Source organism: Uranotaenia lowii, chromosome 1 (assembly GCF_029784155.1).
Source record: "Uranotaenia lowii strain MFRU-FL chromosome 1, ASM2978415v1, whole genome shotgun sequence".
NCBI classification, from domain to species: Eukaryota; Metazoa; Arthropoda; class Insecta; order Diptera; family Culicidae; genus Uranotaenia; species Uranotaenia lowii.
This window is the reverse complement of record NC_073691.1, coordinates 156,399,251-156,427,065: the sequence shown is the minus strand read 5'-3', so window position 1 is coordinate 156,427,065 and position 27,815 is coordinate 156,399,251. Positions and strand designations below refer to the sequence as shown.

Sequence of the window (27,815 nt, the reverse complement as noted above, 5' to 3'; positions counted from 1 at the left end):
CTATAGAATCATGGGCCACTTTTCCATAACTTTTTTATTATGAAAAATAGATTGAAAATAAGGCATCATTTGGCTTTTTTTTCAAATTTTTAATAAGTTATTTTCCCCAAGTTCAGAGTGTATAAAAAAAGCATTTTTTTGGATTTTAAAAAATGACGAGGAATCGTAGGCCACTTACTTATGTTAACATTAGGTACACATGCCAAATTAGGAACACCCACCCTACCCAAAGAAGAGGTTGCAAAATTTCAATGCCGCTAGTCGCTAACTGTATGCCAAAAATGCGCTGAAAAGTGTACTGTTCCAAAGATGATATTAGCTCCCAAGCAAAATGATGCATTGCACTACATTCAAGCGAAACAAGAAAAACATTTTCTCGGATTTTTAAGCTTTTGGATAAGGCCGTAAGAAATTTCAATCTTTCTTTTGTCCCTCGGATTTGGAATATCACGAGGGGGGTTATAGCAAAAAATAATGCTAAAAACAAATAATTCGGAATAAATTGCACGGAAGTTTGCATGCAACAAAATTGGTGGGGGGTGGTCGACAAAAGAAGAAAATGATATTTGTTCCAACCATTGTTCCAAAATAAAAAAAAATGAAGTGGGAATCGAACCCAACGCATTAATCTTATTTCTATTTCCTAGTGCGGTATTTTAACCAATACACCAACTTAGTCAGTTAGCAAACGAACGATTATTGTCATAGTTTTGCCGTTTGGCCGGTGGTTTTTTTTTTCATCCGCGTATGATGTATTGGATGCGGGAAACTAAACTGTTTGAAAATATCAGAGAAGCTGATGTTATTTTTGTTCTCAACTTTTTCTTTAAAAATATAATAAAGTATATTGCAAAATACAATGAAACGAATACAAAAGCGTATTTTATTCTACTTTGAAATTTTTAACATTAAGCTTAACTTTTTTTCTAAATCAAACATGTATTCACAACCAAAACTCCCTTATACTATTTTCCTCAGAAAACAGCAAACCCATACCAGCAAACGCTCTATTCCTTCTTGGACTTGGACGGTTTGGTCGATTTTTGACCGCTCACTTTGGCGGCACATTTCCGTAGCAAAGAGTAAACCAGAAGCAGCACCAGAAGTACGACACCGATCATGTCCAGCCCGTAGAGCACCACTAGACTCATGTCGTGCCCGGGCGATCGAAGGTAACCCAGTCCCTTGTTTTCGATAACCTTTTCGATCCAGAATATGGCCCGATCCAGGGGATGTTCCGGCTGGGACCGAAACCGTTGAGATCGCAGCTTCATGTTCGTCCGATAGCTGAAACGATTGATGAGAAGATATGTATATGATAAGGTATAGCAAAGGTTTACATCGAAATTGACTAAGCATTTTGATGATCTTATAACCTGAAAGGGAATGGAAATTGTACGAAACTTAGTTTTCTGGTGTACACGGATGTGAAATACACGTTGGCGAAACAAGAAGAGTCACTATAGGGCTTTTGCACAGTGCATTAGTATTAGTAAGCCGTTGGGCAAACAAATATGACAGCTTAATGTAAAATGAATACGATTCAAAGGTAGAAAATTAGTTTTTGAATTTATTTTTGAAACCTATCGAAAGTTTTTCAATATACAGCACATTTTTGAGAAGCCGATGCATTTGTTTATTAGTTTGCAAATTTCTTTTCGGATTTTGAGTGAGGTTCTCTGAGAAAATGAAGATTCTGTTCAGGATACGATCGTTTCCTGAGGATGCAGAGGAAATATTGCCAAAGATCTTTATAAATTCCGCAATGAAAACACTTAGCTTCATCCTCCAGGTTCAAAATTCTGAAAGATAGAGCCAAATACATCACCAAAAGATCTGGGGGAACCGTTGAAAGTACCTTTCAAACATAATAGTGATTTTTTCCATTTTGTTCTGCTAGTTTCTGCACTGCTACTCAATCAAATATTCTCCTAATTATTTTCACTTGTTAGCCAATGATTCGAAATATACTTATCAGCATTTTTATTTAGAAAAGGCTCATTCATTTAAGTTTAAAACAACATTTTAGCTAAATTTTACCTTTTTCGCATATAAAAACCATTGATGTGTGCCCAACTGACCTCTTGTATGTGTGTGTAGCAAAAGCCCTATAGGTCCAAAAAATCTACCATGGGAGAATAAATTTATGACATAGGGGAGAAGCATGCTGATATTATCGAATATTTCAACAAATATGTGTATGTGTGCGTCTATTGATGTTTTTAGCAAAATTTCTGTTTCTCTGATAATATTTTCGAAAGTTTCGTTCTATTAAAATCCTAGGGGGGGAAAACAGAAGAAAAAACAAAAAAAGGGTCAAATGTCAAATTGATCTGATTAAATCACCGACCAGTGAGCAGGCATCAAATTTTGTTCTATTAGAATGACCATTCTTAAAACTTTTTTTTTACGTTGTTGAGAGAGTTTTGCATTGGATAATTTTTACAAGTTTCACCAAACTGAGCATTCCTCATCTATAAAACAACAGCTTTGTTGATTTTGTTTGGTTCCGGCACGAATTTTTATCATAAACGATTACAAATCTTTTCAAAAACAACTCATTTTTCTGTCGAAAAATAAAAAATGCTGCAAAATTGCTGCAGCAAAATTTCTATTTGCCTGACCAAGTTAAAATCTATAGATATCTTTTATCAAATAAATCAAAATTTGGGTTGCCATATTATAAAAGTTCATCCATTACAAAAAATATTTAAAATTTGTTTACATATTTTAAATAACATCACATGTTGATTAGAGCTTAGTTTCAAATTAAAAATGAAAAAAAAACAAAAATTTATTGTATTTTACTAGTGTTTTGAAAAATTCCTATTTCTAATCTTGGGAGATCTTAAGGTTGAATATCGGACATATTCCCCTGTTTTTCCCTGTGCCTTTATGCATATGCGTTTATTCCAGCCAAATCTATTTTATGACGATCCTCAGAACATATCAAGAGGCTAACATCGCACGAGTTTAAGATTGAGGTAGCCATGCGATCAGTTTTTACCATACCACAAAACTGCTTTTGAGTCCCTTTATAATCCTCCATTCAATCAAGGAAAAAGATTTTCTCTAGAAAGCCTATTTTTTTGAATAGAAATTTCACCGTTTTCATACTTTTTTTTATCTCACTTTTAAACATTTCCAAGAACTTGCTTTAAAATTATCATAAGATCACTTTTGAAAATTTTGTCTTAATTCCCGTGTTTGAAAAAAGCGGTGAAAAACAAACATAGAGAAGATTAATTTATCTCACAGAATAACTAGAGATCACACGGAGAAAAAAGATCACAGTTGTTTTAATTATTTCAGCTGGTTATACCAATCATCAAATCGTAGTTGATTTTTTCGCATCCAACTATAAATATAATAGACTCAACTACAAACTGATGATTGACTTTTTTTTTCGATTTTAGTCGTTTTAACATCCTTATGTCATTCGCGACTTATATCAACGATGAAGTTGGCGGGCAGTCATAGAAAAACTTATCCGGTACAACTGTGATCGATGTTTACTCTTGGGCTCGAACTCACGGACATCGACTCAGAAAGCAACTGACTTGCCAACTGAGCTATATCACAAGCCCCGATGTTTGACTTGACGCAATCAACTATGTATATAATGGATTCAACTGTAATGGTTTAATTGATTCAACTGCAAATATGATAGATTCAACTAAATTTCTATGATTGATGTTAGACATTCAACAATGAGTATAACAGATTCAACTATACATTCCTGGTTCACCTCTCACATTTAACTGTACATATGATAGATTTAATTGTAATGGTATAATTGATTCAAACTGTAAATATGATAAATTAAACTACAATTGTATGATTGATTTTAGGAATTCAAGCATAAATATTATAGATTCAACCATACATTTCTGTTTGACCTCTAACATTTAACTATTAATCTGATATATTCAACTGTAGTGGTATAACTGATTAAAACGTAAATATGAAAGATTCAACTACAAATGTATGATTGATTCATGGTATTGAACTATAAATAAAGTTAATTCAACAATATTTTCATGAGTGATTGTGTGATACTTGAATACTATAGTGTTCATCCGTGTTCATCTGCAAAAATAAAAAAAAATCTTAAACGTGAGACCAGAACGTGTTGCCTGCAGTGATCGTGGTGCTGTTTTCGGGGCTCAGCCGGCATTTCTTGACATCGGTGTCGAAGCGCAAGCGCTCTCCGGCGATGGGGAAACATTTTCCTTCACCATTTCCTGGCAGCGGTCGTCCGACAGTTCCTGGAATTGGGAAAGGTACACCTACTCTGGCTCTACCTGTGGCTGGCAGTAAAGCGAATGATAGATTGATGTCATGGTCTAGAAAGCCTATAACAAATATCCCTCGTCCTGTATGAAGCTCAAATAGTACATTGGTTAAGATGTCGGACTGGTAAGACGACATGGTTGGTGGATTGAGTTCGGTTCTCCCTACGGGTGTTGTGGTTAATACTTTTTTTTTCTTGTTTCTGGGATGGATCTGGGATTGGAAGGAAATCCCATAAAATATTTTTCTTGTTTCGCTTCAATGTAGTGGTCATGCATCATTTTAGTTGGAAGCCTAGTCCTTATGCCAGTTACGATTTTTCAAACATACCGTCTTCGGCATAGTGCACATTTCAGCGCATTATCGGCACAGAGATATGCTAAATAGGCATTGGATTTTCGCAACATCTTCTATGGGTGTAGTACTTGGGGAGACTGACAATCTGTGGGAGCTGCAAATCAGGCAGTGTTTCATCACGATTGACACGATGAATGGCTAGATATACTGAGAAGACTGCCTTGCAACCTTTTTCCCTGCGTAACACTTAAATAGTTCTAACAAAGTTGATTCTCCATTTTAGTTGGATCTGGAATCGTGTCATTATGCAAAAACTGTGGTTGAGTGATAAAAAGTGAAATATGCTGCTGATTTTGTGCCGAAGGAAGACAATTGGCTAAATTTGTCAAAACTTCGACCAAATATTTTTTTTTTAGTAAACTCACGGTTCAGAAATCAAAAAGAAATATAAAAAAAGACTTGATTTGAAAAAAGCATGGTTCATCAGACTGAGTCGATTTGGAGTCATTTTTTAATTTTTTTAACCCTGGGGTCTTAAAAATTTTGTTTTGGTTCAAAACTGGTGAACTTTTATGTTTGCATGGGGAAATTGAATATTTTTATCTGGAGAAGCAACACCATTTTTGTTTTTGTTTTGGAATCGAGCCTGATAATGGATTTTTTTTGCCAATTTATAAATGTTATCAAGAAAATTTTCCACTGAGCAACTTTTTCGATGACCGTAACTTCGTATTTCGTTGGTCAAAAAAGTTATTAGCTGCTCAATAGAAGTATGTCTTTTGGCATTGAAAAACAATCAATTCATTTGACATCACTGCTGGGATGATTGTTTTTCAGTATTAAAAGACATACATACTGCTATTCAACAGCAAATAACTTTTTTGCCTGATGAGATAGAAAGATACGATCTTCGACAAAATTGTTCAAAGGAAAATTGTACAATTTATAAATTGGTGTAAAACCATCAGGCTCGGTACCAAAATGATGATGTTCCAGAACAAACATTCAATTTTTCCATACAAACAAAACAAAAACGAAGCTTTTAAGACCCCAAGTTTCAAGAAATTCAAAAATGACCCCAAATCGACACAGTCTAGTGGTTCATACATCATAGATGGCGCACTTGGTGCCCAAAAATGGAAATCGAAAAACTTCTTCATAGGACGCTATCTAAAAAACCACTCGATAGAAAACAATTGCACACGTACACATTACATACAAGGCAGTTTTAATGAAAATGTCATCAATTTTAATCCATGCATTCAAAAGTGATTTGCAGATCATTTTTTTCGGCCTACACTCCTTGAATACCTGTCTCCTCGAAAAAAAATGAACAAAATAAAAATTGAGTAAACAGAGGCAGAGTCACAACATGAATGAAAACGCTGACATTAGGTAGCTATTCTCCCAAAAGTATTCCTACCTTTCATCCTCGATAACGCTGATAATTGCGCCCCTGAAAGTTTGTTCGCCGAAATCCCTTGGCCGAAGTTTTACACCAACTCCCGCGCGTTCCAGTTTATCGGCGTTGGAATGTTGATCCACAAAAAACGGAACGGCAATCACCGGAACTCCGTGCCAGGATGCTTCCTGAAGGCTTAGCGCACCGGAATGGCTGATGAAGAGCCTGGTTTTCGGATCGGAAAGAACGGCCGACTGTGGAACCCAAGGCAGGACCAATACATTCGGGGGAACATTGCTGAGGGTGTCCGGATTTCCAAATTTCCAGATGAACCCGTAGTCGGGCATTTGTCGGAACGTTTCCAAAATAATTTGATTCGATCGGTTCCCGAGTAAAGTTGTGGCTAAAATGGTTCCAAAACTTAGGAGAACTATACCACGTTTGGACCGGGCAATGAATTGCTCGATTCTAAGGTCAACTGTCTCATCTCGTAGAACATGCAATCCGCCTACGGGAATTACATTCGGTGGTAGAGCCTTGTAGTAATCCATGCTGAAGTCACTATTGACCAGAAAGAGATCCGATCTCGTCTCAATGGTGCTGATTGAGGTGGTTTCTTCGCCGAAAAGCTTTTTTGAACGTCGATCTTCATCGACCATGAACACATAATTGCGATAGAACATGTCGAACGCCCAGTAGACGGTATTCTTTGCTCTCTCCAAAAAATTCATTCGATGGTCGAACTCCGATGAGTAATGAGGCATGTAGGTTGTCTTAAGAGGTATATCGGCCATGGTAACGGCATAGGATGGAATGTTGAACACCGACACCGAGATCAAAGGAGGGTTTCCGAAATAATCGACGAGACCCAGCAGAAACTGGCACATGGTGAAATCATAGATGATAAGGTCAAACTTAAAACTCCGAGGGTACTCCAAAAGTTGAAGGAATGCTTTATCTTTCGAGAGAATTTCGCTAGCTGCCATATGTTGCTCGTACATCTGTTTGATGTCGTACAGCGGATTTGCACCAGCTGTTAGGTCTTGAGAAACTATAATATCCGGCAAAAAATCTCTGGCCACTAGAAATGTTTTACCGGGAACTGATTTCTCTTCTCGAAACGTCAGGATCGTTAGGTTATGGCCATTCTCGTACAATCGGTCTATGATTGGCTTATTCCAGATGTGATTACTCTTCGATGAAAGCGTTTGGAGATAGAGGATATTCGTAGCCCATGTTTGAGAAATACCAAGAATAATCAAAACGAAAAGTGACAATACCGCCTTCGTTTCGATCATTTTTCTTCCTCACAATAACTTTAATTTTAATCGAACAGTGTCCAACAAGAAAAGGTTCACGTGCACGGTTTTTTGTTCTCATTAGACAACACTCACTTCCAAATTTGACGACAGAACTGCAATGTTCCAATTTCAGACAGGCAAATATCAAAACTGCACCTGGCACTGTGATAAGCGTGATTTGTTATTGTTTACTACACTCAACAACAGAGATCAAACTGAAACGACTGGAACTAATCGACATTGTCAAGCAGTCAAGCGTATGTATGTATGTATGAAAAATAAACAACTTACGGGTTTGCGCCACCCGTCGGCATTTCTGATTGCACCCACTCTAGAGTCGAATTCTCGTTGCAGATCAGCTGGAACAGGTCTTCACAAGAAGAGCAACCAAGCTTCTTTCGGAAGCTGTCGTACACTCAATAATCATTAGAAGCACGTACCGTTGAGAAACTTTCAGACACTTAATTTGTAATTTGAAAAGATCACATCGCCGTATTTTAATTGAACAAATAACGATGGTTGAAAATTGTGTATCGAGAGGGTAAACAACGACTGCGACTGTTGAGAATACCCCATTCGAGCCAACTCGCTTTATTTGAACATATTTTTTAACTTTTGGGGATTACGGGGAATTTGGGGCCGGTTTTTTATTTACTCCATAATTATTTCAAAATATAAGATCAAATGAAAATGACAAAGGATGGATTTTTACGTTTAAATAAGACTAGTTGATTTTACCCGCCCTTGCTCGGGTTCCCATAAAATATGAATAAATATAAATTGTGTGACTTGTAAAAGTTTTTGAAGCTTTGTAATCATCATTTTAACAAATTCAACCCTACTGTGGTTAAATAAGGCTTGTATGTTTTATCGATGTTTTTAAAGTTTTGATTGAGATTTCGATTTCGAGATTTCGATTGTGTTTATCGATTTCATAATATTGAACAACTAATTATCAGTATTAATAGACATTTAATATAATTTGCCTTGAATGCTTACCCAGAAAAGTCAGGAAAAACTTTTTAAACCCATCATTTCTAGGATGTTGGAATACATTGAATTTTTGTCATTTTTGTCATTTTTGTCATTTTTGTCATTTTTGTCATTTTTGTCATTTTTGTCATTTTTGTCATTTTTGTCATTTTTGTCATTTTTGTCATTTTTGTCATTTTTGTCATTTTTGTCATTTTTGTCATTTTTGTCATTTTTGTCATTTTTGTCATTTTTGTCATTTTTGACATTTTTGTCATTTTTGTCATTTTTGTCATTTTTGTCATTTTTGTCATTTTTGTCATTTTTGTCATTTTTGTCATTTTTGTCATTTTTGTCATTTTTGTCATTTTTGTCATTTTTGTCATTTTTGTCATTTCTGTCATTTCTGTCATTTCTGTCATTTCTGTCATTTCTGTCATTTTTGTCATTTTTGTCATTTTTGTCATTTTTGTCATTTTTGTCATTTTTGTCATTTTTGTCATTTTTGTCATTTTTGTCATTTTTGTCATTTTTGTCATTTTTGTCATTTTTGTCATTTTTGTCATTTTTGTCATTTTTGTCATTTTTGTCATTTTTGTCATTTTTGTCATTTTTGTCATTTTTGTCATTTTTGTCATTTTTGTCATTTTTGTCATTTTTGTCATTTTTGTCATTTTTGTCATTTTTGTCATTTTTGTCATTTTTGTCATTTTTGTCATTTTTGTCATTTTTGTCATTTTTGTCATTTTTGTCATTTTTGTCATTTTTGTCATTTTTGTCATTTTTGTCATTTTTGTCATTTTTGTCATTTTTGTCATTTTTGTCATTTTTGTCATTTTTGTCATTTTTGTCATTTTTGTCATTTTTGTCATTTTTGTCATTTTTGTCATTTTTGTCATTTTTGTCATTTTTGTCATTTTTGTCATTTTTGAAATTTTTGAAATTTTTGAAATTTTTGTCATTTTTGTCATTTTTGTCATTTTTGTCATTTTTGTCATTTTTGTCATTTTTGTCATTTTTGTCATTTTTGTCATTTTTGTCATTTTTGTCATTTTTGTCATTTTTGTCATTTTTGTCATTTTTGTCATTTTTGTCATTTTTGTCATTTTTGTCATTTTTGTCATTTTTGTCATTTTTGTCATTTTTGTCATTTTTGTCATTTTTGTCATTTTTGTCATTTTTGTCATTTTTGTCATTTTTGTCATTTTTGTCATTTTTGTCATTTTTGTCATTTTTGTCATTTTTGTCATTTTTGTCATTTTTGTCATTTTTGTCATTTTTGTCATTTTTGTCATTTTTGTCATTTTTGTCATTTTTGTCATTTTTGTCATTTTTGTCATTTTTGTCATTTTTGTCATTTTTGTCATTTTTGTCATTTTTGTCATTTTTGTCATTTTTGTCATTTTTGTCATTTTTGTCATTTTTGTCATTTTTGTCATTTTTGTCATTTTTGTCATTTTTGTCATTTCTGTCATTTTTGTCATTTTTGTCATTTTTGTCATTTTTGTCATTTTTGTCATTTTTGTCATTTTTGTCATTTTTGTCATTTTTGTCATTTTTGTCATTTTTGTCATTTTTGTCATTTTTGTCATTTTTGTCATTTTTGTCATTTTTGTCATTTTTGTCATTTTTGTCATTTTTGTCATTTTTGTCATTTTTGTCATTTTTGTCATTTTTGTCATTTTTGTCATTTTTGTCATTTTTGTCATTTTTGTCATTTTTGTCATTTTTGTCATTTTTGTCATTTTTGTCATTTTTGTCATTTTTGTCATTTTTGTCATTTTTGTCATTTTTGTCATTTTTGTCATTTTTGTCATTTTTGTCATTTTTGTCATTTTTGTCATTTTTGTCATTTTTGACATTTTTGTCATTTTTGTCATTTTTGTCATTTTTGTCATTTCTGTCATTTCTGTCATTTCTGTCATTTTTGTCATTTTTGTCATTTTTGTCATTTTTGTCATTTTTGTCATTTTTGTCATTTTTGTCATTTTTGTCATTTTTGTCATTTTTGTCATTTTTGTCATTTTTGTCATTTTTGTCATTTTTGTCATTTTTGTCATTTTTGTCATTTTTGTCATTTTTGTCATTTTTGTCATTTTTGTCATTTTTGTCATTTTTGTCATTTTTGTCATTTTTGTCATTTTTGTCATTTTTGTCATTTTTGTCATTTTTGTCATTTTTGTCATTTTTGTCATTTTTGTCATTTTTGTCATTTTTGTCATTTTTGTCATTTTTGTCATTTTTGTCATTTTTGTCATTTTTGTCATTTTTGTCATTTTTGTCATTTTTGTCATTTTTGTCATTTTTGTCATTTTTGTCATTTTTGTCATTTTTGTCATTTTTGTCATTTTTGTCATTTTTGTCATTTTTGTCATTTTTGTCATTTTTGTCATTTTTGTCATTTTTGTCATTTTTGTCATTTTTGTCATTTTTGTCATTTTTGTCATTTTTGTCATTTTTGTCATTTTTGTCATTTTTGTCATTTTTGTCATTTTTGTCATTTTTGTCATTTTTGTCATTTTTGTCATTTTTGTCATTTTTGTCATTTTTGTCATTCTTGCCAATGGTCGAAATTTCACTTGCGCTCTGGTCATGTAACAATTCAGCTCCCGGACTTGTTTAAAAATGAAATTCAACTTGTTGAAAAATCTGCCAGATACCGCAAAGAAACGCTTGTTGAATTTATTCAATAAGTGTTTAGAGCTGAACATTATTTTATTTATTTGTTTACATAGTATTCCGTATCACGACATAACTTGACGAACATAATTCCTATAATTCACTCGGTCCATGGCAACCGTTCTCCAATTTCTCGGGCACCCCACGTTCGCCAGGTCACGCTCCACTTGGTCTAACCACCTCGCTCGTAGCGCCCCCGCAAGTCTTATTGCTACCGGATTCGTAGCGAACACCTGTTTTGCAGGACAGTCGTCCGGCATTCTTGCAACATGTCCCGCCCAGCGTATCCGGCCAGTCTTCACCACCTTCTGGATACTGGGTTCGCTCTGTTCTCCTGTACGCCGCCAAAGATGGTTCTTAACACTCGTCGCTCAAATACTCCGAGTGTACGCAGGTCCTCCTCGAGCAATATCCATGTCTCGTGCCCGTAGAGAACAACCGGTCTAATGAGCGTCATATACAGGTCACACTTCGTGCGAGGGCTAAGTCTTCTCGACCGCAGTTGCTTGTGGAGTCCATAGTAGGCACGACTTCCGCTGATAATTCGCCTCCGGATCTCCCGGCTGGTGTCATTGTCTGCGGTCACCAGTGAGCCGAGATAGACAAAGTCTTCGACTATCTCCAGCTCGTCGCCGTCGATCGTGACCTTGTTATTACTGGACAAGCGGGTTCGATCGGTCTCGGATCCGCAGGCCAGCATGTACTTCGTCTTGGACGTATTGATCATCAACCCAATCCTTCCACACTTCCATCTGTACCGTTGAGCCGTCAACACGTACGCCGGAGCATCGTATCGTTGCTGTGTACCTGCAGGAACATTTTTACATTATTTATTTTTTCCTTACCTGTTTTTCAATCAGCACTTTTCAGTGCTCTAATTATTTTTGTTTTCTTTTATTCATATTTTTCTCTTTTCTTTCCAGCATGGGGAAGTCTTCGGCCGGCTCAAGGGCCGGGAGAAAACGGATTGCTGATCCTAATCCAGGGCCATCTGCCAAAAAAGTTGAAATTTCCAATTCATTCGATGTCCTTCATAACATCGGTGATGAGGAAATATTCATATTTAATTCTGATAAGAGTACTAAGAAACCTTCTTCTTCTTATACTCTTAAAAACGAAAAGATTCCACCAATAACGGTCACGATTCCTGACTTCAATGCCTTTCGAAAAGAAATCGTCACTTCCGTCAAGGATGTGAAGATTTCTTTTCAGATCGGTCGAAGGGGAACTGCTCGTATATTGGCGGAATCTTTTAATGATTTTCAAAAGGTTTTAAATTATTTGAATAATAAAAAACACCAATTTTTTACGTACGACACTAGAAGTGATCGTCCATTTAAAGTTGTACTTCGTAGTCTCACTGGCGATCAGACACCGGATGAGATCACAGCTGAATTAAATTCTTTGTTAGGTTTTTCTCCAATTCAAGTAATTCAAATGAGGAAAAGAACCAACACGAATAATACCAGTAGTGTTGGTTTTGCTCCTGAACTTTATTTGATCCATTTTAAAAAGGATCAGGTTAATAATTTGCAAATTCTTGAAAAGGCTCGTCTTATGTTTCATTGTCGAGTCAAATTCGAACCTTTTCGTAAATCTTCTACCAATTTTCTTCAAAATATTACGCAATGTCGTCGTTGTCAAGCTTTTTGTCATGGCACTAAGAATTGTAGAATGAATGCCAGATGCATGTTTTGCGGCTCATTCGATCATGAAAAATCTAAATGCCTTTTTGGTGATGATAAGCCAAAAACAGAATTTTTTAAGTGTGCGAATTGCGCAGGTAATCATTCCTCGAATTCTCTAGACTGTCCCGTTAGGGCAAAAATTGTTGCTTCTAGGAAAAATCCCAAAGTTTCCAGAAAAGTTTCTTCTCCTCCTTCCTCTTTTTCGTCTTCACACGTCAGACCGGCAAACAACCTGCCTGTTCGCAGTCAGCCTCGGCCTACATTGGAATCACGGCTGGGTAATACCCGAAGTGATTTTAATGTTACCTGGGCTGATTCTGCGCCCCAGACTCGTTGTTTATCGTTCTCAGAGGTGGTTGAAAATGGGATTCCCTCTTCAGGTTTAACTAATAAAAATGGGAAAAAACCAAGTCTCAACGTTCATGCGAAGGCTTGGGAAAATCCCCGAAATTCAAATACTTGTTCTTCTCCTTCATTTTCTGATCCTAACAATTTTGTTGATTTGGGTGAGATAACTGAGGAAAAATTAAAATTTTTGCATCAAAATTTAATGGAAATGATGCAACTTATGTTGAAAGCAAATTCAATGTTTGAAGCTTTCCAAACTTCTTTTAATTATGCTAACAAAATTATTATGACTTTACGATTCCCTCATGGATCCAAATAGATGTTTAAATATTATGAATTGGAACGCTAGATCTTTGCTGGCTAACCAAGATGAATTCTTTTTATTTTTGAAAACTCAAAACATACATATTGCTGCCATCACTGAAACTTTTTTAAAGCCAGACAATAACTTGAAAAGCAATGCTTTCTTTAAAATTTTACGAAATGATCGACTTGATCGACAAGGTGGGGGTGTAGCTATTGTCATCAATAGTCGTCTCAAATTTAGACTTCTTCCTTCTTTCAATACAAAAGTCTTAGAAACAATTGGAATTGAATTAGAAACTTCTATGGGGAAAATTATAATAGTTGCCGCATATTTGCCCTTTCAATGTAGCGGTGAACAGAAAAATTTTTTGAAGGGAGATTTACAAAAACTCACCAGAAATAAATCTAAATTTTTTATTATTGGTGACTTTAATGCAAAACACCGATCTTGGAATAATATTTCATCAAATTCAAATGGGAATATTTTGTTTAATGACTGCTCTGCAGGTTATTATACTGTTGAATATCCTAATGGGCATACTTGTTTTTCTTCAATTAGAAATCCCTCCACAATTGATTTGGTTCTAACGGATTTAGGCGAGCATTGTAGTCAATTAGTTACTCATGCGGACCTCGATTCAGACCACCTTCCAGTAACATTTTCTTTATCCCAAAGTCCCATTGAAAACCCTTTAAAATCAACTTTTAATTTTCAAAAGGCTAACTGGGAGCGATATATGAATTTTATTGAACGTAATTTAGATGTAAACGTTCCACTGAATTCAATAGAAGATATTGATTTGGCTATAGAAAATTTGACAACTTCAATAGTCGATGCTAAAGCCGCTTCAATACCTAAAGTTAAACATAAATTTAATCAACCTTTAATTGATGATGATCTTCAGTTTTTGATACGACTGAAAAACATTCGTCGACGCCAATATCAACGTACTAGGGATCCTTATTTAAAATTTATTTATTGCGACCTTCAAAAAGAAATCAAACGTCGTTTAAATTTCATTCGTAATGAAAATTTGCTAAAGCAGTAGAGGACATAAAACCCTACTCAAAGCCATTTTGGAAATTAACTAAAATTCTGAAAAAGCCCCAGAAGCCAATTCCTACTTTGAAAGATGGGGATAAACTTCTTTTAACTAATTCAGAAAAAGCTCAAAAATTAGCCCAACAATTTGAGTCTGCTCATGATTTTAATTTAAACGTTATAAGTCCAATTGATGCTCAAATTTCCCTAGAATTTGATGATATTCTTTCTAAGCAAATTGTGTTTGAAAGTTCTTGTGAGACAAATATTGATGAACTTAAATTGATTTTCAAAAAATTTAAAAATATGAAAGCCCCGGGGAAAGATGGGATTTTCTATATTCTTATTAAAAAGTTGGCTGAAAGCACTTTAAATTTTTTAGTTAAAATCTTCAATAAATGTTTTCACTTGGCTTATTTTCCCAATAAATGGAAAAATGCCAAAGTAACTCCAATTTTGAAACCTGGAAAAAGTGCTTCAGAGCCTTCAAGTTATCGACCAATTAGTTTGCTTCCTTCTTTAAGTAAACTATTTGAGAGAATTATTTTGAATAGAATGATGATTCACATTAATCAGAATTCTATTTTCCCTGATGAACAATTTGGTTTTCGTCATGGACATTCAACTACACATCAACTTTTGAGTGTAACTAATATGATTAACGCTAGCAAATCTGAGGGTTATTCAACTGGTGTTGCTCTCCTTGATATTGAAAAAGCTTTTGACAGTGTTTGGCACAAAGGTTTAGTAGCTAAATTAGCTCGATTTGATTTTCCTGTATATCTCACCAAAATTATTCAAAATTATTTGACTAGCCGAACTTTGCAAGTAAGCTATCAAAATTCATGCTCTGAAAGGATACCCATTAGAGCTGGTGTCCCTCAGGGTAGTATACTTGGGCCTATTTTATACAATATTTTTACTTCTGATCTTCCTGATGTCCCAGAAGGAAAAGGTAGAAGATTATTTGCTGACGATACTTTGCTTTCAGCCAAAGGTCGGAATTTACGGGTGGTACGCAGTAGATTGCAACAAAATTTAAATTCCTTTTTGAATTACTTGAAAATGTGGAAAATTTCTCCTAACGCTTCCAAAACTCAACTTATTTTATTTCCCCATAAGCCAAGAGCAAATTTTTTAAAACCTAATGAAAATCATTCCATAACTTTTAATGGGGTTTCATTAGAATGGTCTGATAACGTGAAGTACTTGAGACTTACACTTGATCGGAATCTTACTTTTAAAAATCACATTGAAGATATTCAATCTAAGTGTAATAAATATACTAAATCTCTTTATTCTCTCATCAATAGGAAATCCAGGTTGTGTCTGCGAAATAAGATGTTAATCTACAAACAGGTATTCCGACCAGCGATAATGTATGCAGTTCCGATTTGGTCTAGCTGCTGCGCGACGAAGGCGCGACGGAAGAAGGCCATCCAGAGGATTCAGAACAAGGTTCTGAAAATGATTTTGCGGCTTCCACCTTGGCACAGCACCGAAGATCTTCATCGGATTGCAGGCATTGAAACTATCGAAGAGATGGCCAACAAAATAATCTCCAACTTCAGAGGCAAATCGATGCAGTCTTTCATCGCAGAGATTCGCTCTCTCTACAATTAGTTTAATTTTAGGATAGCTTTAGTTTTTAGTTTTAAGTTTAAAATATGTTTTACACGACAGGATGTTCTCCTTTATAAAAATGCTTGATTGCGCTCAGCAAATTTAAGTCAAATAAATAAATGTTAGTGATTATTTAACTATAGGGCTCTGAAAGTTCATTATTGAACTGAACACCTAATTTAATGTATTAATGTAATATAAATGTAATGATGAATTGGTACAAATAAAGATATATTTAAAAAAAAAAAAAAAAAAAAACCCAATCCTTCCTGCTTCGCGTTTCAGTTTGCGGTAGATATCCTCCACTGCCGCAGATGATCTGCCGACTATATCAATGTCATCGGAAAATCTGTTGAAAATCGTGCCCCGCATTTCGCCAACCGCTCGTCGAATAACACCTTCTAGCGCCACGTTGAACATCATGCAGGATAGACCATCACCTTGTCGAAGCCCCCTGCGCGATTCGAATGAATTCGACAATTCACCCGAGATCCGCACACAGCACTGCGTTCCATCCATCGTCGCCTTGATCAGTCTGATCAGCTTCCCGGGAAAGCCGTTCTAGGCCATGATTTTCCATAGCTCGTTACGGTCGATCGTGTCGTATGCTGCTTTGAAGTCGATGAACAGATGGTGCGTAGGGACTTGGTGCTCCCGGCATTTTTGGAGGATTTGCCGTAATGTGAATATCTGGTCCGTCGTTGACCGTCCCTCCATGAAGCCGGCCTGATGACTTCTCACTAATCTGTTTGCTTGTGGCGTTAGGCTGCAGAGTAGGATTCGGGACAACACTTTGTAGGCGGCATTGAGGACAGTGATCGCTCGGTAGTTCTCACAGTCCAATTTGTCGGCCTTCTTGTAGATGGGGCATATTACCCCCTCCTTCCACTCCTCCGGTAGCTGTTCTATGTCCCAGATCCGGATTATCAACCGGTGTAGGCAATCGGCCAACCTGTCCGAGCCCATTTTGATGAGTTCAGCTGCGATGCCATCCTTCCCAGCCGACTTGTTTCTATTCAGCTGGCGAATGGCTTCCTTAACTTCACTCATCGTTGGGAGTGGCTCGTCTTCGTCGTTGGCTACGCCGGCGATGTACCTTCCCCCACCGTTTCGATCTCCTGCATGTGCGCCGTTCAGGTGTTCATCGAAGTGCTGCTTCCACCTTTTGATCACCTCACGATTGTCCGTCAGGATACTCCCGTCCTTATCCCGGCACATTTCGGCTTGCGGCACGAAGCCTTTGCGGGATGCGTTGAGTTTCTGATAGAACTTTCGTGTTTCTTGGGAACGATGCAGCTTCTCCAGCTCCTCGAGCTCCTCCTCCTCCAGGCGGCGCTTTTTCTCCTGGAAAATTCGGACTCGCTGCCTCTTCCGCTGTCGTTGATTTTCCACATTTCGACAGATGCCTCTTTGCACTACTGCCGCCCGCGCGGCATTCTCTTCGTCCATCACCCTCCTACACTCCTCGTCGAACTAGTCGTTCCGTCGAGTTCGCTCCACATAACCGATGACGTTCTCCGGTAGCGCTGCTTCGACCGATTACGCGTAGTCTGCCGCGACCCCAGGTTGCTTCAGACGCGCGATATTGAACCGAGGCGGGCGCCGGTTGCGTGTGTTGTTCACAACGGAGAGTTTTGGACGCATCTTCACCATCACCAGATAGTCTGACTCGATGTTGGCGCCTCGACAGGATCTGACGTCGATGATGTCCGAGAAGTGCCGGCTGTCAATCAAAACGTGGTCGATCTGTGATTGCGTTTGGTACGGTGATTTCCAGGTGTACTTGTGTGGGAGGCGGTGCTGGAAAAAGGTACTACAGCCATTCGTTTGGAGGCGGCGAAATCTATCAGTATGAGGCCGTTTCCGTTGGTCAGCTGGTGCGCACTGAACCTTCCAATTGTCGGTTTAAATTCCTCCTCCTGGCCGACCTGAGCGTTAAAATCCCCGGTGACGATCTTGATATCATGTTTTGGGCAACGGTCGTATTCACGCCCCAGCTGCGCGTAGAATTCGTCTTTGTCGTCACCGGTACTTCCGAGGTGAGGGCTGTGCACGTTGATGATGCTGATGTTGAAGAACCTACCCTTGATTCTCAACCGGCACATTCGTGAGTTGATCAGCCACCACCCGATCACGCGCTTTTGCATCTTTCCCATCACTATAAAAGCTGTTCCAAGCTCGTGTGTGTTGCCGCAGCTCTGGTAGATGGCACGACCACCTGGGTACGTTCGTACCGTGGAGCCCTTCCAGCATACCTCCTGCAGCGCTACGATGTCGAATTTGCGGCTCTTCAATTCGTTGGAGAGCACGTGGGTACTGCCCACAAAATTTAGAGATCGGCAGTTCCTGTTCCAAGTTTCCAATCGCTAGTACCTTTTCGTCGCGTGGGTCTTTGCCACTCCGCACGCCGCCCCTGACATGGAGAACAGACGCGTACGAAGCCCCCTGACTCAGTCTGCATGCGACCAAAGCATCCACCGGGGTTGGGTACCCGATCTCCGCTAAGGTTGCTCGCACCCCAGCTAGCACCACGACCACGGGGAGGTAGAGAATCGGAGTTGCAGACAAGAGGTGATATGACCACTACCCGAAGGTTGGGTGTATGGGGTCTCGAGTTGCACATTGTCTACCGTTCGCTAACTAAACGCTAATTATTGAACACAATTATTCTAATATTGAACAAGCCATGTTCTAATTAATTGAACACGTAAACATTGAATATCAAAGTATATATTTAGGGGTATTTCATTTGATAGTATGTTTTGCACTGGCGATTTTGGTTGAGCTAGCAACCAAGAAACAGTTTGTTTATATTTCCAAACACAAACCGATGTTTATTCAATAACTGGTACCTACATACATTTCTTTACGAAACGAGTACTGGAAGATTGAACGTTCGCAGAAATCATTGGTGTTTTCTGTGATCCAATAATTGAACACTTTAATTTGTAAAATTTTGAGAAAATAAAGGTAAGGAGAGATAATAAAAGTTCCCACTCTTCCAGAAATCATCTATAAAGACTTATTTGAAAACACTCATAACACTCATACCTTAGAATTTTATTTGTCTTTAATCAATTTTTTCTCGCAATCAAACCAAGGGTGTTTTCTTCATTCAGTCGAAAAACCAAGCCCAAATTTAAACACATATTCTAGTTTCGAAGATTGTGGCTTTAAGAGTTCGAAATTCTCGACAAAAATTTGCACAGAAGTAGAAGACGCTTTTACAGTTGCACAACGATTGTATATTATTGTTTTAATTGGTTTAATTGCTTTACTAGTGTTCAATATTTGGTACGATATTTTTCCCCCCTTTTTAAGAAATGTCGGGGTTAATGTAGCTGTACCTCGAAAATGAAACAAACAAAAATTTTATTAGTTTTTCAACACTGAACAAATATGTTTCGAGTTGTGATTAAAAAGTTTTTTTTAAGCGACGTACTCAATATTGTCTTTCTATTTCATAATGATCTTTCAATTGAATATGAGGCAAAGAGTTTAATTGCAATGATGAGTTTCTAAAAACGATTTTCAAATATTTAATATTTTAAACATCGCTTTATAAATATTATTCAAAGTTTGATAGAAGTATCTTTACTCTAAACACATTAGTGTATCAGGAACAAGAATTAGGAAACCAATATGTTTTAAAAAAAATTTAAACACATCTTTTACTTTCCTTTATACTTCTTATGACAGCCTAAAAGACAGAAATAGGAGTTTCCTTAAGAAATATCTAGGAGCATAGCAGGTGTATGAAAACTTGATCGCACCATTCACCAAAATGGATCCTGATCTATAATCTTTCCTTTACTAACACAACCCTTTCTTTGGATATTTAAATATAGATTCGCAGACGTATAGACGGTTTCTATAATTGTGGTGATATTGACTTACCTTTGATTCTGAGTTTTTCAAAATAACTCTTTGGAATATTAAGGGACAAAAGGTTGTTGATTGATCCTATGAAGTATCCCCCTCCTTCATTTCTCATTTGCTACTAGGATGTGGCCGGCGCTATTATTTATTGATCATTTTCAAAGGATCATGCGATCAAAGCGATCATGGAATTTGAAGTGCGTAAGATGATCAAAGTCTAATAAAATATGTTATCTGAAGTTTTAAATGAATGGTCATGTCCAAGCACATCAAGTTCAATGATTTAAGGTAGATATGAGTAGTCAACTAAGCTAAGCTAAGCTACCTAAGCTAAAATACTTAACGCGTGAGTGATACGACTTACCTCTCGTTTTCAACGACCTTTAGGATTGACTTCCTAAGATTTTCCTCATTGATGTCTTTAGGAAGTAGCTTAGCACCAACCCCGGTCCGCTCCAGCTTGTCCGCATTGGACTGCTGATCGACGAAGAACGGAACGGCAACAACGGGCACTCCGTACCAGGAAGCTTCCTGCAGACTCAGTAAACCGCCATGGCTGATCAGTAGTCGAGTACGCTGGTTGCTCAAAACCGCGGCCTGGGGAACCCAAGGCAGGACCAGCACGTTTGGTGGCATTACACCGAGTGAAGCGGGGTCCCCGTGTTTCCAGATGAATCCGTAATCGCTCATCCCTCGGAATACGTCCATGATGGCTTTGTTGACTTGTTCGCCGAGCATTTCGGTAGCAAAAATGGTTCCGAAACTGAGCAAAATCACTCCCTTGTTGGCTCGAGCAATGAATTGCTTGATGACGGGTGAGATGTCCTCTTTCCGGAAGACGTGTAATCCGGCTACTGGAATGACGTTTGGAGGAAGGGGTTGATAGTAGTCCATGCTGAAGTCGCAATTGACCAGGATGAGATCCGAACGTTTTTCGATGGCATTTAGCGAGGTGGTTTCTTGGCCAAAAATCTTTCTGGAAAGGCTGTTTTCGCCCCTCATGTAAACCTGGCTGCGGTAAAAAATGTCGAAGGCCCAAAACAAGGTGTTTTTCACTCTTTCAATGAAGGTCATTCGATTGGTGAATTCTGCTGTGTAATGGGGCATGTAAGTTGTCATGAGGGGTGCATCGGCCAACGTTATGGCGTAAGACGGGATGTTGAATGCCGTGACAGATACCAGCGGAGGGTTGCCGAAGTATTCAACCAATCCCAGCAGAAATTGACCCATGGTAAAGTCGTGAACTATCAGATCGAACCTGAAAGTTTTTGGGTATTTCAGCAGCTCCAGGAACGCGTTTTCTTCGGATATGATGCGACTCGCTAAGCTGTAGTAATCGTACATCTGTTTGATGTTGATGAAAGGGTCAACTTCCGCGGTATAATCCCAATCGGAATATTCTGCCATAATTTTGCCCATAAAATCTGCTGCAACAAGAAACGTCTTGCCCGGGATTGATTTCTCTTCGAAAAACGAAAGAATTGTGAGGTTATGACCATTGTCGTACAGCCGGTCGATGATCTGTTTGTTCCAGATGTGATGACTCTTGGAAGAGAGTGTTTGCAGAAACAAAATATTCTCCGCCGAGGTGCTTACGATTTTGGCCAGCACTACCACAGCAACGATCAAGGCCAGTGTTGGCTTGATCATGATGACGTTTTTTTCCACTGAGGCGCACCTTAAAAGAAACAAACCACTCTAGAACGTAACGGATTGAACTGAATTTCGGCACAAATCAAAACGCAAAGTTCGTTTATCGCCGGACTGATAAGCCGCACTGGCAAAATACCTCCCGCTTATCAGCCTCCCAGCAACATGCTGCTGTACTACCGTGCTGTCGTGTGTTTATTAACTTTCAAACTACACCACTGGAACCTGTTAATCAAACGAAAACACCAAACGGCAGCGCTGGCGTTGATCCGGTCGGTAGCCCTCGGGGCAAACTATCGGACGAGTTTGGTGACTTTTCCTTGCCCACTGTGGCCGATCAAACGAAAACACTCTGAAGGAAGCCCGCTGACCCACCCCCTCTTCTGGCTGCTCCAATTGGTTCCCCGATGATGATGCTAATGATGATTCCGTCAAAGGTTCGCTGCAGTTCAACCGATCGAAGCAAAGTTCGGCGCAATTTGTCAACGGCCGGCGGGATGAGCTACAGCACGAGTACGTCCATTCGCAGTTATCTCTGATCACGGTGCGAATATCCGCCTCTGCCGATGTTGTATCGTGCGAAACAGGCTCATTGATGCTGAAACAGCCGCACCCAGGCACTGACGCAATTGAGAGAACGACGACGCAAACGCAAACGGTTTGCACTATCGATCCGGTCTTCATTGTTGATTCGCATTGACTGCGCGGCGGCTGGATCGAGTCGATCCGCACAAACTTGAAATGGGGGAACTTCATCTTTGACCTACGAGTATAATGGTTTATTTTATTTTCTATTGTAACGTAATCTCATATGACCAAAATTGTCGGTCAAGTTCTGACATGTTCCAGATTGTCCCATTGTTTTTCATGAGCAATTGGATTGTTTTTTTGTTAATTCATAAAGCACTGAGGTGGTCTAATGGCCGTACTGTTCAAGCAACCAAATGTCCCATTTCTACTTAAACGCGTGCCTCCAAAGTTTGAATATTACTGAACAAAGATTCCAAGAGGAATTGGTAATTAATTTTTTCGAGCATGAATGTTACAGAGTGTTCCTCGAATAGCCTATTTTGTGACTTGCCAATCGCATCCATTCAGTATTTAAGTTACAAATTGGGTCTTAAATAGCCTTCAATGGACTTTAAGTGCCAGAATGTCTCTCTTATAGCCTTCTTTTTTTTTTTTTAATATATACATTTATTTTTCATTCGAAGGCTCATTTGCTGCGAAGCCAAAGAACCGAGTTATGTTTAATGTTTTCCAGACGGGAATCCTTTTCCTGGTAAACGGTTCGGTTGAATCTGCATCCTAGGTGTTCCATCAGGTGATGTTTTGTAGTGGGAAACCATCGTCGAAACTCGTAGATCAAAGCTTCAGCAATCGTACAACCGCAAGCAAACAAGATAGGATAGAAGTAGGAAAGTTTGAGAAAAGGTTGAATCAATAGGAATTAAATGTTTGATAATATAGATGCTGTTGTTCTGGAGAAGAAGACATTATTTCTGAATAATCTTGAATCAACGACCTTATTGCCTTGGGAATGTTCATCACAATTGAATGTTGCTTGACTTTATTAAATCATACAGCAGCTTCATAAACTCAAGGTCCTGTTGGGCCATAACATCCCAAATAGGAGTTTCAGCTATTTTCCCGTTATGTTGAAGGGCAACTAAAAACTCCACTCTAGTATCCACATGCTACGGGCAGGCGCGGTCCTATGGGAGGGTGATCGGGGTGATCACCCCCCCCCCCCAAAGCGGCAAAAAAGCCGTTACAAAATACCCGCAAATGCTTGAATTTCTATAAAAACTTGGAACTTTTCTAAAAAGTCGGTTTACCAAACTCAAGCAGCTGTAACTTGCAATTCCCTGGACTGAATTATACCAAATAACTTTTGCTGAGTTACTTAGAGTGTTGATTTTGAATTTGCTGTTAAGGGGGGGGGTAGGGTCTAACACTTTCAAAAAATCGATTTTTTTATTTTTTTATTTTCTTATTGTAAAACATTTCAAGAATGTTGTGTCAAATTTTCAAGTCAATTGAAGCAAAACTGTAGAAATTATAGGCCTTTATCTCCTCCTATCTAATACTGCAAGAAAGCAAGAGCAGAAACTTCAAACGCGTTTTTCTCGAAAGCACATTTTTAAAGTCCGTGGACATCGTCATTTGAAAACTACTTATCCGATTCTTTTCAAATTTGGAACATATTTTCTACATATAAAATACCAGACCCCAACGTTTTTCTTTTTTGATTTTTTTTTACTTTGGGGAGATTTTACAGGTGAAAAATGGCGGATTTTTAAGTGAAAAATCGTAGTTTTTACTTCAAACAGCCATAAAAATTTCATAAAAATATTTTTAAGTTAAATAAAAACGTTGGGGTCCAGAAAAACATCTATTAAAAATATTTTGCTCTGATTTTTTGACTTCAGATGATTATGTGCTGAGATACAGTGTCCACCGCAAATCCTGTTTTCTAAAAACCATCCTCGAAAGTGCTTCGTCACCGGCTCATTTTTCAATATTTTTCTACGAAAAAATTACTAAATGTTCTTTTTACAATGCTTTGTATAATGCAAAAAATTTGAATACATTTGTTTGAACGATAGCTCTAGAAAAAAATCGTGAAAATGGTGTTTTTTTATACCCGTTAGACCCTACCCCCCCCCTTAATGAAATATAGGGACAACTTTTTTTATTGTCATTAATTTCCTTCATATGCCTAAATTAACACGAGCAAATCGTAATAAATTTTGTATTTGCTTTAAATGCTTTAATTCTCAGTTTTGTTTTGAATTTGAAAGAAATGACAAATTTGAAAAAGTCATATAAGGGGGTGAATATGGTTGAAAGACTGAAATACTTGAAATATTTGTACTGCTGTCGTCATACATTGCCTTCAAAATGCATTTTTTTTATTTGCTCAGATTTAGCAGAAAACAATAAAAAAAAATCATTAAAATATAAACGTACGGAATCCTGTGACTTTCAATTTTCTATAATTTTAGTTTCAAGTGATAAATTGCCTTTAAAGTAAGAAATTTAAATTGTAATCAAATTCTCCATCGCCGGCACCATTTTCCAATAGTCGCTTAAGAAACGTATGTTCAATTCTAACTTTCTAATCTATCTTTTTGTCTTTCATCAATATTTCACTAAACAAATTTAATCCTAATCAATAACAAGTGTTGATGCCGCATAAAAATTTGAATTCAAAACTCCTTTTTTTTTGTTTACCGCTGGTTTATTGAGAATTTTTAAACTTTATATAGTCATATCAGATGTCTAATATCAACTCAATTTTAAAATCTAAAGCAGTGCTATTTTCACTTGCGTTTACAAGAAATTTATGACTTAAAGCTTAGTTCTTTTAGAAATGGGACACTTTCTCTTGTTAATAACTCGTTTACTAGTAATCGGATATTCAAAATTTTGGTAGCATTTTGTTGCCTGTAAAAAGTACTATCCGACCTATATTTTTCAAAATTTAAAATTTACGCGTTTTTGAGATATTTACGATGCAAGAGAAAAAGGAAAAAATAATTTTGCCCAGTTTCATTCAAAATCCATCATTATCAAATTGATAGCCGACAAAACCATTGATTATTCAAAGAACTACTGTGTGTGAGTGGTGGAAAAGTATGGAAATACTGTCAAAAATGTCCACAAAGTTCAAATCAACCATTGGAGTGAAGCATATGAACGGCAACTTCGGCTAAGGGTCATCAGGGAAGTCAAGTCTCATACCAGCATTTTTAATTTTCAATAAGCGAAAAACTAAGGGTAGATCGCTGAAATTTCCAAAAAAAAATTTTCTCCGATAAATTGAAAGTGTTGTCTCTTAATGAGTCATTCAACCTAAACTCAAACAAAAAAAATTCTACTAGATTCACAGCTCGTAAGCTGTATATCTGGTTTTGAGGCTATGGAACAGATGATTTCTGATGAACGACAAAACTTATGAAATACCCTATTTTAAACAAAATCCGGGGTTTGAATCCTATACCACGTCTGCTCGTGGCAAGGTCCCGAGTATACTAAAGTATGTATTTGCTTATTTTTTTGTATAAAATATAATGATTTGCCAAAATTCTACTCCAGTGGAAACAACAACAATTTTCAAAACGAAAACTATGGTTTTCACTCTTTTCAAAAGCCTAAAAAGAGTAATCTTTTATGTACCCTTCGCAACCTACGATCTATACTAACCGATTATACTTTAAGTTCAATCTCCTCATGGTTTAACTTCGTTATTGCCAGATTTTGCCAGCAGAAATTCCATTAAAAACACTAAAAAAGTGGCGTAAAAATAATCAAATTTGTTAATTCCAAAACTGGCCTCAGTTTCTGTTAAAAGAGAAGTATTGGTCCGAAAAGTATCAGAAATTGAAGGAGGGGGATGTAGCCACCTAAAATACAGGTTAGACGAAGTATTGGTTTGAGAAATTGATCATTATCATGACTGAAAAAAGTGTGCGCTGGCCGAAGGGAGGTACCAAGAATAAAGTAGAATTTATTCTTACAAAAAAACGATAAATATTTTTTTTTAAATTTTTTCATAAATTATCATAAGATTACCTTCATTTCCTTCATAGAAAGTATTTAGATCAAACGAAAGGTTTTTGAGATACACGCATTCTTAACTGTCCCATTTCTAAAAGAACTAAGCTTTATTGCAAATTAAAATTCAGATTCTGAATCACAGCAAAGATTGTCTTTCACGAGTTTTTTTCACTCTCAATTTTCCATCATTCTAATATTAATTATAAACATAAAATTAATATCCTATGTTACGGAATTCAAAAACAAAAATTTCGATTTTATGAAATTTTGTTCGAAATGTATAACATCAAACATTCATATTAAGGATGACCATGAAAAAAAGGCAAGTACTTGCAAACAGAAAATGAATGTAAAGAATTCATAGTAAGAGTTTAAATTTTGAAAAAATCTTCTCAAGTTTTCTAAATTTAAGATAATGCGTTGAATATTCCAGTAACAATAAATCGAAAATTGAAAGAAAAGATTACGTGTTAGAATTTTTGCGTTACCTATGGGGTTTTAGAGCCAAAAAGGAACAAAAAAGTATTTATAAAAGCTGTTTCAATATGAAGGAATTGTTGTTCTCGATAGAGATTCGAATCCATCAACAGAACCCAAAATCCACATTCAAAACTATAACACAAGGAAACAAAATCCCCATTTTCCGACGTGCAAAGGATTTGAAACTCATTTCGACTTTTTTAGGAGCACTAATTGCAAATTTGGATTTTTTTTTATAATTAGCTCTTGTTTCCGGTATAAATTTTGAAAATTTAAGGTAAAAATTCTTTTAACAAATTTGTGAACTTTCCAGCAAAATGATCAATTTCCATGAAGACTGTGAGAAAAAATTATAGAAGTAAGTATTTTCCTCCATTTTGTAAAATACGGGAATTTTAAAAACATTTTGAACCAAAATTAGTCTTGGATATTGTTATGATAATGCACAAGTGAAAATGCTTTTCAAAGTTCAACAAAGTTGTGAAAAAGTTCAAAATTTTCAGTATCAAATAATTAACAAAACAAACCTTATTTTGTGATGTAAGCAAAAGTTAACAAAGCAAAAGAAAAATGTTAAATTTATTGTTGTACCTTCGGAATAAGATTATCAAGACAAAATCTGTATTGTTTTTTTTCTGAAATTGGCCACTTTGTGGAATTCTTCCCTATAATCTGTATCGTTGAATGAATAAAAGATAATGAAAAGATTTAATACATTTTTGTTGTTCATGTAGGGTAGTTAGTTTATCAATTATCATTGATCGATTTCATTCTAAACTGCTAAGTTTTAAAATCACTAAACGCCAGAAAATATTAAGTGATTGAAAAAATCTGGCATGAAAATCGAGTTTGGGACGCAAAAATCTTACAAAATCAATTTGCCTCTGTTTTAATTTTTTCCTTGTGAATTAAAACTATCCCGATGTCAGTCGTCTATTTTTTCGGCAACCAGGCAATGTATCATGCTTAACAGTCTGAAGATGTTTTAGTGATTTTTAACTAACACTACTGGATTTCAAGATCTACACCAATTATGTCGCCGATACTGCTTTCAACTCATTTACACAATAATATTGAAATTTTAAGTTAAAATTTAGCTTAAGGTATGATATTTTGAATCTGAAAGCTAGGCTATTTCAATTGCAAATGATTGAGATTGTTCCCTAAAGAATAGTATGAACTTTCAGAACTAACCCTTCATTTCATAGTTTTTTATTATAATTCAAAATCATTTAAAAATTTTGGAATTATGTGTTGACTGAATTTGAAAATTTTGAAAAATCAACCCCCCC

General features: G+C 36.4%; 1 protein-coding gene across 3 annotated transcripts; it reads right to left on the bottom strand.

The window, feature by feature from the left end:
- Positions 1 to 873: 873 nt before the first annotated feature.
- On the bottom strand, positions 874 to 21,800 carry LOC129740652 (UDP-glucosyltransferase 2-like). Of its 3 annotated transcripts, none has more exons than XM_055732398.1 (3): positions 21,661 to 21,800; positions 20,195 to 21,508; positions 875 to 1,287 (listed from the first exon to the last, which is right to left on the bottom strand). In XM_055732398.1, the coding sequence occupies exons 2-3, from the start codon at positions 21,478 to 21,480 to the stop codon at positions 1,008 to 1,010; spliced, it is 1,566 nt and encodes a 521-aa protein (XP_055588373.1). In that variant the 5' UTR covers positions 21,481 to 21,508; positions 21,661 to 21,800; the 3' UTR covers positions 875 to 1,007. The 3 variants fall into 3 exon arrangements, with proteins under 3 accessions (XP_055588374.1, XP_055588373.1, XP_055588372.1); XM_055732397.1 differs by having other exon boundaries at positions 21,620 to 21,751; XM_055732399.1 differs by lacking the exons at positions 20,195 to 21,508; positions 21,661 to 21,800 and adding an exon at positions 6,014 to 7,440 and having other exon boundaries at positions 874 to 1,287.
- Between the last annotated feature and the right edge of the window lie 6,015 nt (positions 21,801 to 27,815).